This window comes from Triticum urartu, chromosome 7A (assembly GCF_056163025.1).
Source record: "Triticum urartu cultivar PI428250 chromosome 7A, HENAU_Tu73, whole genome shotgun sequence".
Lineage (NCBI taxonomy): Eukaryota > Viridiplantae > Streptophyta > Magnoliopsida > Poales > Poaceae > Triticum > Triticum urartu.
Window position 1 is genome coordinate 621,072,719 of NC_141879.1, and position 12,305 is coordinate 621,085,023.

At 43.9% G+C, this 12,305-nt stretch overlaps 1 protein-coding gene across 1 annotated transcript; it reads left to right on the forward strand.

Moving 5' to 3' along the window:
• The first annotated feature begins 392 nt into the window (after positions 1–392).
• LOC147960737 (uncharacterized) lies at positions 393–3,679 on the forward strand. Its single transcript, XM_087533525.1, has 4 exons — positions 393–836; positions 958–1,113; positions 2,698–2,816; positions 3,375–3,679. Exons 1-4 carry the CDS (start codon positions 393–395, stop codon positions 3,388–3,390), a joined length of 735 nt encoding a protein of 244 aa, XP_087389651.1. The 3' UTR covers positions 3,391–3,679.
• The last annotated feature ends 8,626 nt before the right edge of the window (positions 3,680–12,305 follow it).

A 12,305-nucleotide genomic window follows, 5' to 3' on the forward strand; every position in this document is an offset into this window, starting at 1 on the left:
TTTCGAGAAGATGAAGATGAATATGAAGATGGTCTAAAACGGAGTTTGGATGTAAAAGTTATGACAAGTTCAGAGATCCTCATGTCGACACCACACTACTAGGGAAAACCTTATACACAGAATCTTAGCAGCAGCGCGGTTTAAAAACAAACGCTACTGCTAATTAGCAGTAGCGAGCTTGAGGAAACCACGCTACTAATAACCCGATAGTAGTAGCGCAGGTTTTTACCCCTCGCTACTACTAAGTGATTTCCACCGTGCCTTCCGGGACCAGCCGTAGTAGTAGCGTGGGTTATAAACCCACGCTACTACTAAGTCGATAGTAGTAGCGCGGGTTATAAACCCCACGCTACCACCTACATCTGCTCCCACCCCACCAACCATACCACTCCATGTCTCAAAAAAAACACTCAACGCCCGATCCAGATCCCCAATCCCGTCTCCGCTCCCACCTCCTCTCCTCCTCTCCCAAGTCCCAACCCGCCACGGAGGGGGAGCCGCCCGCGCAGGGCCCGCCCCCAGCGCCGCCGCCGCCTACGGCTCCGACGGCGGCGGGGAGAAGGGTGCCCCGTGCCAGGAGTGCGATGAGCAGCCGTGGAAGTACCGGTGCCCGGGCTGCTCCCGCCTCACCTGCTGCCTCCCCTGCGTGTAGGCCCACAAGCGCTACACTGCCTGCTTCGGCAAGCACCCCCGCACCGTCCCCGTCCCGCTCGCCCAGTTCGACGGCAACCAGCTCCTCTCGGGTGAAAGATTCGTCCCTCGACCTCCAGTCTAGTCCCTCGCTCGCCGTGGCCTCCATCCATGCTGAGGAAGCCATGGCGCCGGTGCAGATCGACGTGAGGATATGTGGAAACTCCCTCCTCCCTCATCCCCCCTCGCCCTCCTGACTGAAGCATCCTCTGCCTTGTTTTCTTCTGATTTTTGTATTGGATGATTTGGAGATTGGCGAATCTGAAGATGACGGAGCTGGAGATCCTGGGCATGAACTTCGTCTGCGTCCTCTCGGCGTTGTCGGACGCCAAGATACCGGAGAAAGAATGCCTTCTCCCGCTCGTCTCCAAGCTCCTCGGCTACTGCATCGTGGCCGCCTCCACCACCGTCAAGCTCCCGCAGGTTCGTTCCGTTCTTTGCCTTTTGTTGCCTGAACTTTGTTGGTGATTTCTCAAGATTACAGCATTGGGCACCCGTAGGAGTAGATTATTGTGCCATATGAATCCAAAGAAGCGCGTTCCATGTGGCTGTTTTGATTCGTGTGGTGGTGGGTGGTGTGAGAGGACCTCAGGTTCTTTACGTGAGCACGGCGTGCAAAATTGCGCATAAATAAAGGGTTGTTTGTTTGGTAGCCTGGCCTGGTCGAATCCTTGGAACGGCATGGCAAGGTCCCTGTGCTAGATTGTGCATAAAACCAACAAAGCGAGAAGCCACTGGTGGAATTCTTTGTTTGTTTGCTCCATGGTCGTGTGATCCCTGTGATTGTTAGTTTGTAGGCATGGATGCTGCAAATTCTCTCTAGCCATGAGAGATATAATCTCCACCCTCTGAGGCATTTGCAGGTCTCACTACATAGCCGCTTGCTTGAATCTATAAATTGATTAGCGAGCATGATTCCTTGGTGCCACATGCTCTGCTCTCTCACCACCAATAGTGGATTCCGACCCCGGCCGGTTGACAGAAAAACATGCTCTACAGCCCCCACAGCTCTCACCCTAAAACTAAAAATCACAGGGATCGGCGCTGCTCCACTGCCAGGCATGCCTCCTCCCCCTCAAGCCCCCGTGTTCAGGGACTTCGGCTGGGACCTACCACGGCGATTGAATGTTTGAGCTGGTGCATTGGTTCTGTGCGTGAATCGTTTGGTTTGCTACCAATTTCAATGTATTGTACTAGAGAATTATGAATGTTTGTAGGAATTCTTGTAAGGTCGCATATGAGGCATGCATAAGGTAGAGGTTCTTATAGGTGTTGATATAGTTGGTCTGGACCTGCATTTTGGGCCTTGACCGATTGGACCAAATAGCGTACTAATTTTTTGTTATTCTCGGTGCTTAGAAGAATTAATTTGCTATCAGGTAGCTTGGTAACGAGTTATCAGCACCTTATAAACATTTCTTTTGCATTTAATCCCACCGTCGATGCCTCCTCGGCCACCGATGTCTCGTCGTGGCCGTGCTTATGCATAGGCGCCGCCAGCGTCGCGTGCAAGTTAGCCTGTCAGCAACATGAGCAGTCTGCCCAACCTCTCCCCACTGGGAATTTAATCTTGCTATACTGAAGTCCAGCTCTTTGATTATGCCTTTTCAGTGTAGATTCTTTCATGTTAACTAATTGGAACAAGTTCTAATTAGGTCACAGATTTTGTACTGAATAAAAAGTGTTGTTTAGAGACAGTAATGGTTAAGGGCAAAACCATTGATTTTACAATTTGTACCACAAGTGTCGAGCGTGCATTTTCTACTTTGAGGTTATTTAGGCAAGCTTCAGTCATATGGTCGAATGTGTTTTTCTATCCAACAGGTTGTAGCTAGTAAGCATAGAGTAAAATAATAGATGAAGATTTCCTTATGCAATTTAGGAACGGAAAGAAACATATAGCTGATTACTCTGTTTCAGCCAAACATTTTTTTGTTCGTTCATGTTTGAGGAAGAAAACCAAACGTATAGCGATTTAAGGTAGTTCCGTTTTTTGTCTTGTGACAGGCGCATGATGACTATGGCAATTGGCGCCAAATCCCGGCTTTCACTGGAACATATTTGAAGAAATGCCTGTCACCTAGTACTTCAAGCCGGTGGCCACCTTCTTCTTCACCCAGAAGAAGGTGAGAGTTATACCGTGGGTGCTGTCCTTATTGATTCTTTACCCAATCCATAGTGAAGTAATCCTGGAAAATTTTCCACACAACAAAGAAGTGGCTACTTTCTGTTATGTCCAGTGTTTTCTAGCCATATTTTATAGAACTGTTGATTTCCTTGGATTCACAACGGGATATAATGGTGATCAAAATGTTGATACGTTAGGATTAGTTTCCTAGTGCAAATGCACTAAGGAAAATCTATATTCAGTTGGTAGGTGCTAGTACTTAAACTGCATTTAAAATTTAAGCTTAGTGTTATCTATCTAGTCTAATTTATACACTGCATTCCTAAGCTAAAATATTTTTTGTAACTGAAATATATAGTTTGACTTTCATTCAGTTATTTGTAACTTTTTAACTAAATATCATTTTGTAACTGAAATATATGTGTACTTATAGTGCATATTCGCATTGTATCAGAATCTTAGTCCATGTGTCTCCTGTATCATTTGAGATTATGCTTCCTCTCCATTTATTGATAAAATCTATATGCCTTGCTGATACTCATTTCCATCGCTGCAGGATAATGAGATGTTGAAGCGGCATAGTGAATCCAAGAGACTGCAGTGCAATTGCACCGTTCCATTGAATATTACTCAGGAATAAGGACATTCCAATGGCAGATTAGCTCTATTTTTCCTTTTCATTTTTCTTACTATTGGAGTGAGGACATGTAGAATGAGAAACTATGTGGTAGCAGATATGGCAACTGTGTGATAGTAGAATTATGAATAAGGAATATGGCAACTGTGTGATAGTAACATTTTTCCATCACTATTGTTTCTTGGAATTGTATGCATAAAACGGAATTGGTTGATTTTATTTTATTTTAAATCCGAAATAGTTAGTAGTAGCGTGGGAACAAATTGAGCGCTACTAGTACTTAGGATACTAGTAGCGCTGGTATTATAAGCACGCTGCTACTACTACGTTAGTAGTAGCGCGGTTCTGTAATAGCAATAGCGCGGGTGTCACACACGCTACTACTAACAAAGTTAGTAGTAGCGTGGGTCTACCCGCGCTACTACTAACTATTAGCTGTAGCGCGATACTAGTAGCGCGGGTACCCACGCTACTCGTAGCCATTTTACCCGCGCTGCTAGTAGCCTTTTTCCTAGTAGTGTCAGATTAAAGAATGTCCAGTAACCCAATGAATATGGCTTCAAATGGAGAAAGTTTCAACAAGAAAGTTGTGTGTCTCGTTGAAACGATCGATTTTGATATAAAGATCGTCCCAATCCGAGGTCTTATGCAAAAGTTAGAGCCCACACAGCGCGACCCTCCAGTGAGCAAAATATGACGCCCGGAACCAGACACATATGCGGGTATGTGTGATGAGCTGCGTGAATAATTAGCTGTTTTGCGCAAGCGATTTGACCTTCGAGATGACCTCTGATAAAAAAACGTTCAACATGAAAGTTGTTCCTCTCGTCGAAACGGTCAATATTGCTTTTGGGCTCGTTTCCATCCGAGGTCGTTTACCACCTCAAAAAAGACCCACAATGTGCAGCCAATTTTAGACCGAACAGTTTTGGAAAGTTCGGACAAAACCAATCCGAATTTGACTAGGGTTTTGGACGTGAATCCAAGCCTTTTCCTTGCACGGGAAGTTCAGCCCCCTCTTGTATACCTAAGGATGACGGCCGATTGAACAACACACAATCGCAAACACATCTACAGCTTTTTCATCTACGTCTTGTCCTTCCCTCGTTCTTGCTCCCTCGTTCTTCGTCGTTCTTCATGTTGGAGAGCTGCGAATCGCGAGGCTCTAGGGGCGGCTTGGCCGACCTAGGGCAGCCCATAGTTGCCGCACTCCCCGAAGGGGTCCCTCCCGAGAGTGTAGGGTTTTGGGTCCTCAAAAGCTCTCGTCGGTCGACTTGTGAATCGCACTTCCGATGAGACTCCTTCGACGTGAGCTGCGGTGCATCACCCCCGGCGTCGAGGGTACACGTGACTTGTTCGTGTGCGAACACACTTTTTGGCGACTCCGCTGGGGACAAAGAGTAATCATCATCATCCATCATGGTTGATCTTCCCAAGCCATCTGAAGTGGATGCCGATAACATCATCAAGCCCAATTTTGAGGAATTATCGGCAGAACATCGCCAAGCTTTTGAGGAGTACAAGAAGGCGCGTGAAGAGAAGGAGATGCAGGAGTTCCTTGCTAAGTTCAAAAAGGATCGCCAAGGCAACATCACTTCAATTGAAGAAATCAAGTTTCCTCCTCTTCACAATGAGCAGGTAGAACCGGTTGTAAGCAAAATCTTCTCTCCTGAACAGTCGGCTGAAATTACTACTCTTATTGCTTAGAATAATGATCTTATTTACCAAGCTATCATAGACAATAATACTGCTCGAAATAATACTCCTCAGTCATATCATGGTAGTGGCAGTATGTCTGCTGGTGTGGAAAATTTTAGTCCAACTTTACCTATTTCATCGGCGCCGCCCGTGCCGTTGAATTCTTATCCCAGTCAGACAAATCAACTTGTTGCTCCACCCTTTAATCCTTCCATGAACGTACCAAGTTCAGTGAATCCAACTGCATTGCTAGGTTATGGTTCGGCAAGTCCAAGTGGATTGCTGCCGAACTATGGTACAACATACACACCACCACCTCTTCCGACTAGCACTATAGCAACTATTAGAAATCATATTCACCATGCGCGACAACCACATGCAACGTCACTCAATACGAGTGATATTTTGGCTAATGTCGGAGAGGAAATGTCTAGGGTGTTCCAAGAGCATTGTGGGATTGAACTACCTAAACCACGAATTTCCAGGAAACCATATCTAGAAATTTTTGATGCCGTGCCATGTCCTCCCGGATATAAAGTTCCAGATTTTGTTAAGTTTAGCGGAGAGGGAAAAAGACTACATGGGAGCATGTTAGTCAATACTTGGCACAATTAGGTGAGGCAAGTTCACGTGACGAGTGGAAAGTACGTTATTTTCCTTTATCTTTAACCGGTACTGCTTTCTCGTGGTTTTCTGCATTACCACCCGGTTCTATTACTACATGGTTTCAATTGGAGCAAAAGTTTCATGATCACTTCTACAGTGGTGACAATGAGCTTAAACTATCCCATCTTACATCGGTTAAGAAAAAGCATGATGAATCGGTCTCTGCTACCTCTTGAGCACTGCGTTGGTTTTCCCCGAAGAGGAAGGGATGATGCAGCAAAGTAGCGTAAGTATTTCCCTCAATTTTTGAGAACCAAGGTATCAATCCAGTAGGAGGCTACGCGCGAGTCCCTCGTACCTGCACAAAACAAATAAATCCTCGCAACCAACGCAAATAGGTGTTGTCAATCCCTATAAGGCCACTTACGAGAGTGAGATCTGATAGATATGATAAGATAATATTTTTGGTATTTTTATGATAAAGATGCAAAGTAAAATAAAGGCAAAGTAAATAGCAAAGGAAATAACTAAGTAGTAGGAGATTAATATGATGAAGATAGACCCGGGGGCCATAGGTTTCACTAGTGGCTTCTCCCGAGAGCATAAGTATTCTACGGTGGGTGAACAAATTACTGTTGAGCAATTGACAGAACTGAGCATAGTTATGAGAATATCTAGGTATGATCATGTATATAGGCATCACGTCCGAGATAAGTAGACCGACTCCTGCCTGCATCTACTACTATTACTCCACTCATCGACCGCTATCCAGCATGCATCTAGAGTATTAAGTTAAAAACAGAGTAACGCCTTAAGCAAGATGACATGATGTAGAGGGATAGACTCATGCAATATGAAGAAAACCCCATCTTGTTATCCTCGATGGCAACAATACAATACATGCCTTGCTGCCCCTACTATCACTGGGAAAGGACACCGCAAGATTGAACCCAAAGCTAAGCACTTCTCCCATTGCAAGAAAGATCAATCTAGTAGGCCAAACCAAACTGATAATTCGAAGAGACTTGCAAAGATAACCAATCATACATAAAAGAATTCAGAGAAGATTCAACTATTATTCATAGATAGACTTGACCATTAACCCACAATTCATCGGTCTCAACAAACAAACCGCAAAAAGAAGATTACATCAAATAGTTCTCCACAAGAGAGGGGTAGAACATTGTATTGAGATCCAAAAAGAGAGAAGAAGCCATCTAGCTACTAACTATGGACCCGTAGGTCTGAGGTAAACTACTCACACTTCATAGGAGAGGCTATGGTGTTGATGTAGAAGCCCTCCATGATCGATGCCCCCTCCGGCGGAGCTCCGGAACAGGCCCCAAGATGGGATCTCGTGGATACAAAAAGTTGCGGTGGTGGAATTAGGTTTTTGGCTCCGTATCTGATCGTTTGGGGGTACGTAGGTATATATAGGAGGAAGGAATACGTCGGTGGAGCAACAGGGGGCCCATGAGGGTGGAGGGCGCGCCTGGGGAGGGGGGGTAGGCGCGCCCCCTACCTCGTGGCCTCCTCTTTTATTTCTTGATGTAGGGTCCAAGTCTCCCAGGTCTTGTTCGTTGAGAAAATCACGTTCCCGAAGGTTTCATTCCGTTTGGACTCCGTTTGATATTCCTTTTCTTCGAAACCCTAAAACATGTAAAAAACAGCAATTCTGGGCTGGGCCTCCGGTTAATAGGTTAGTCCCAAAAATAATATAAAAGTGGATAATAAAGCCCAATAATGTCCAAAACAGTAGATAATATAGAATGGAGCAATAAAAAATTATAGATACGTTGGAGACGTATCAAGCATCCCCAAGCTTAATTCCTGCCCGTCCTCGAGTAGGTAAATGATAAAAACAGAATTTTTGATGCGGAGTGCTACTTGGCATAATTTTAATGAAATTCTTCTTAATTGTGGTCTGAATATTCAGATCCGAAAGATTCAAGACAAAAGTTCATATTGACATAAAAATAATAATACTTCAAGCATACTAACAAAGCAATTATGTCTTCTCAAAATAATATGGCTAAAGAATGTTATCCCTACAAAATCATATAGTCTGGCTATGCTCTATCTTCACCACATAAAATATTTAAATCATGCACAACCCCGATGACAAGCCAAGCAATTGTTTCATACTTTTGACATTCTCAAAACTTTTTCAATCTTCACGCAATACATGAGCGTGAGCCATGGATATAGCACTATAGGTGGAATAGAGTTGTGGTTGTGGAGAAGACCAACACTACAAAAAAAATACACTTCCGTGATGATACGTGTTTGTCATAGTAGGTCGCATTTTTTGTCATGCATATACATCCATGACGATTTTATGACAGAATCAAGATAGTCATACCTGTGCTGTCGTAGAAGTGTTCCATGATATTACCAAAATTATCATCACGGAAGTGTCCACTTCCATGACGATAAATCCCGCGTCATAGAAGTGCTTTCGTCAAGGGTGACCGACACGTGGCATCCACCGTAACGGAACGCCATTAAGCTATCGGGTCGGGTTTTGGATCCGATAACCCGTTAACAGCCCCGACCAATGGGGATTTTCCACGTGTAAAATCATCATTGGTTAGAGGAAACACGTGTCGGCTCATCGTTGGGACAGATGTCATCCACTCATTGGACAGAAGGCGCCTATGATACGTTGACACGTGGCACGGCCCAACAGAGGCCCATTCCTGTGAAAAGGCTGGCCCGTTTGACTTGGTCAAATGGTGGCGGGCCGGCCCATGTAAAGCCTGTTAACGGCCTGTTCGCATATAGCCCATTTACAACCCGCTAACCGAAGGCCCGTTACGCCCTATCCGAATTAGGCCCAGTAGCGTCATCTGGGCCACCCAATATGATTCCAGCCCGTTTTCACTTCTGGCCCATGTATGGCCCATGACGTCTTTCGGACCATATGAGGCCCTATGTAACTCTTGGCCTATTAACGGCCCGTGGTGAAACTGGCCCGTAATGAACAGTGTATCACTTTACACCCATTAACGGCCCATGGTGAAACTGGCCCGTAATGAACAGTGTATCACTTTATACCCATTAACGGCCCGTTATTCCGTTGGGCCGTTTCCAGCCCATGTTATCTTTCGGCCTTCTCAGAGCCCATTTATTCTTGGGCTCATTTCCAGCATTCGTTTACTTATGGCCCGTTACTGTCATTTTTTGCTTGTGGGCCAAATTTAGCCCGTGGTTACAGTCGGCCCGTTTGTGGTCCGTTAATATGTTGGGCCGTTTTCATAACGTCATCAAATACGGCCTATTAATGATGGCCCATTATGGTCGGCCCATGAACGGACGATTCCAACTCTAGCCCGCTTACGGCCATAATGCGGCCTGTTATTGGCCCATGTTTGTCCAATCGATCATACTGCCCATATAAGGCCCATTGATGATACGTCCCGTAGAAGGCCCATTGTTTCTACGGCCCGTAGAAGGCCCACTGTTTCTACGGCCCATAGAAGGCCCACTGTTTCTACGGCCTGTAGGAGGCCTAGTGTCACTACAGTAAATATTAGCCCATGGTTGTTGTGGCCTAGTTTTAAAAAATAGGTTATTGCAGCCACTAGCAAACCGCGGAAAAAGAACTGCAATGACTACAAGCAAACAAATAAACAAGACAACAAGGAAATAAATAAGAAAGCAACTGACGCTAGGCTATGACGGCTATCACACATATTACACCCACTGGGCATCAAAGTTCGCCACCAGTGCAAATAAAAGCGCCGACAAAAGAATATACAAAACTGAGAGCACTTCAGAAGGCACTAGGCCTGGCCAGGTCGCCCCCCCCCCAAACAGCTGAAGAAGCTGAGTAGACCTCAGTTGTGTCAATGATAGATGCATCAACACTAGATTTAAGGCATGATGGTGCGCACGACAGTCCTCTGACATCTTGATTGCATCTTTGACTTCAAGTCGGAGCTGAGCTGAAGCAAGCCTTTCCGCTTTAAGTTGAGACTGAAGAAGTCGAACTCATTGAGGCAGCAACTGCATAGAGGTTGTCTCACACCTTCTGGTGAGTAGCTTCAACTCACTGTCTTCATCAAGACAGGACCTTGGGGTCATCTCGCAGTCCTCAAGATGGTTTGGCTCACTATCTTCCCTAAAGTTCTGCCTGGCATAAGAGATACGAGTCTGAAAGAGAAACAAGGAGACATGTAACAGGTTTCACAATTATATAAGCAAATAAATGGATCTGTTCTGCATAAAGGAACATGTTTTTACAACTACAATTTGAAATTGGTAGTTGTTGCAAATATCCAATCAGATGTAAATAGCAAAGCAAACAGCAGTGGAGGAAATGATGCCTATCCAAATCTATACTAGAACAAAGTTTGAAGGCTTGAGAAGGATGAACTTACATTACATGTTAACACGGGCTGGACAAAGCCCTTCTCCATGTTGATGGAAGGATAATTCAATAAATTCCCCAAAGAAAATTCTTTATAAGCATTGCCATTATTCTACATTTTGTAAAGAGTAAATATAGATCAAATAATATTGAAAGAAACAGAGGATAATGAAGCTCAGGTGCAGACTGATGATACATAATCAAATAGCAATTAATTAAGTACAACGTTACAAGGCAAAAGGGAGAGAGGTACTGACAAGAGCAACGCAGAGCCCATTATTGTTTTGAGATCATATGATCCTTTGAGCAAGGAGATTCATCTGAAATTAGTTTTCATACAAGAGAGAATGTAAGGCACAAGAAGAAATTTAGGAGTTCAAATTTTGAATTGATATCATAGACAACGCTGGGATCCCAGCAGTTCTAATAGGGGTTTGGCCACTGGAGTAGGGGTAAAGTGTGGTACAGTTGGGCCTGTGTTTTCTGTGGCTGCTGATCTATCGGATTTAACAGGTATCACTACCTTTTCCAAATACCTAGTTTGTACTCCTTGAGGATCTGCGCTCACCCTCTTCGTTTTGGACATCTATTACGAAAGAACAACATTTGACTGGAAAAACATAGTGTGACGACACATGGAATAGGTACAGAAAATGGATAGGTATGGCATATACTCATATATGATGCTTAAACTAAGCAGATGGTGTAACAAAGTAGAAGTAATGCAAGAGGTCGGATGCAAAATATGTGCGACCAATACAACTTTGCAAAGTTAGAGCAAGCACCTTGATGGGTGAATAAGATAGGCCATCCTCCATCATGCCAAGTTTGTTCGCTAGTGGATCATTCCGCAATATTCCTCTCGTGCGCCCATTCTCATATTCATTTTGATAATGTTCAATATCTGACATGCATGAAAACATAAAAACAAGTGAGATTTTCTTTGTAATGCAGAAGTGATTCTAATCCAATACTGCCTCCCTGTAAACCCCTTTGTGCTATCTCTGCAATTCTTTTAAAATATGCCATGCATGCTGTAATTTGTTGTGTGCATTAATATAATGTGGCCTACTACTCAAAATATGAGAGCTCCAGAAGTGATGACACTTCGCAGATGATAGCTTCAACATATAGTAAAGAAGAACAAGTTGACCTGACCTGACAGATTCAAAATATACTAAGGGAGAACAACTCGACCTGACCAGTCGACCGCAAGAGAAGAGTATCATCTTAAAGAAGAGCAGAAGAGCAAGAAGATTGAAGATATTACAAGTCTTTCAATACAATGTCGGTTGGCCACCCATGATGAACCAGAGCGCATAGAGAAATACTATTCTTTCCGGTCTCTCCATATGTGGCTCACATGCATTTTGAAACTAAAGTAGGAACATTTAGCTAACCAATTAAACATCTCTCAATTTTACTAATATCAGCAATAATATCAGATATGAATTTGTACAACTAAGCTTGTTTAGCTCGATGGGTGGAGCAGTGCTATTACGACACGAACCACGTAGGCTGATTGTGGTCATCATAAAATGGGGAAAACATAACCATGATGAGTACAATGTTGACCGTGGCAGTGGGATGGCAGATCTGAAGCTGTAAACCGCGCAAAGGGTAGTTAGCAACCAATGTTTGCTTTGAAATAACAACTAAGATTTGGTATGGACAAGAAAGTACGGTCAACAAGTGACAAAGAAATGCAATTATGATGTCTCTCTATATGTCGCGACATGCATTTGGAAACTCAAGTGGGACCTTTAGCTAACCAATTAAATGTGTCGGTTAAGTAATATCAATATCATATCACAATCATATTTGAACAACTAAGCTTTCGAATTCTGAGTGTTGTGTTGTTTAGCTTGAAGGTTGGAGTAATGCTAGTACGACAGAAAGCACCTACACAGATCATAGTAGAGTACTCCCTCTGTTCGGAATTACTTTTCGCAGAAATGGATGTCTCTAGACGTATTTTAGCTCTAGATACATCCATTTCAGAGACAAGTAATTCCGAATGGAGGGAGTAGATAAAAGGGGGAAACCCTTAGCATCAAGAGAAAAATCAGGAAAGTGGAACTAGCTGGACCAGTGGGTGGCGCACATGCTCTTCGAAACGAATATAGGAACATTAGGTGACCAATTAAACGTTCTCTGTTTTAGTGATATGAGCA

Excerpts from the sequence above, each read along its gene's own strand:
- LOC147960737 (XM_087533525.1), top strand. The coding sequence starts at position 393 with ATGTCTCAAAAAAAACACTCAACGCCCGATCCAGATCCCCAATCCCGT. Across the intron at positions 837-957 it reads TGGCGCCGGTGCAGATCGAC|ATGACGGAGCTGGAGATCCT; the intron begins GTGAGGATATGT and ends GCGAATCTGAAG. Across the intron at positions 1,114-2,697 it reads CCACCGTCAAGCTCCCGCAG|GCGCATGATGACTATGGCAA; the intron begins GTTCGTTCCGTT and ends GTCTTGTGACAG.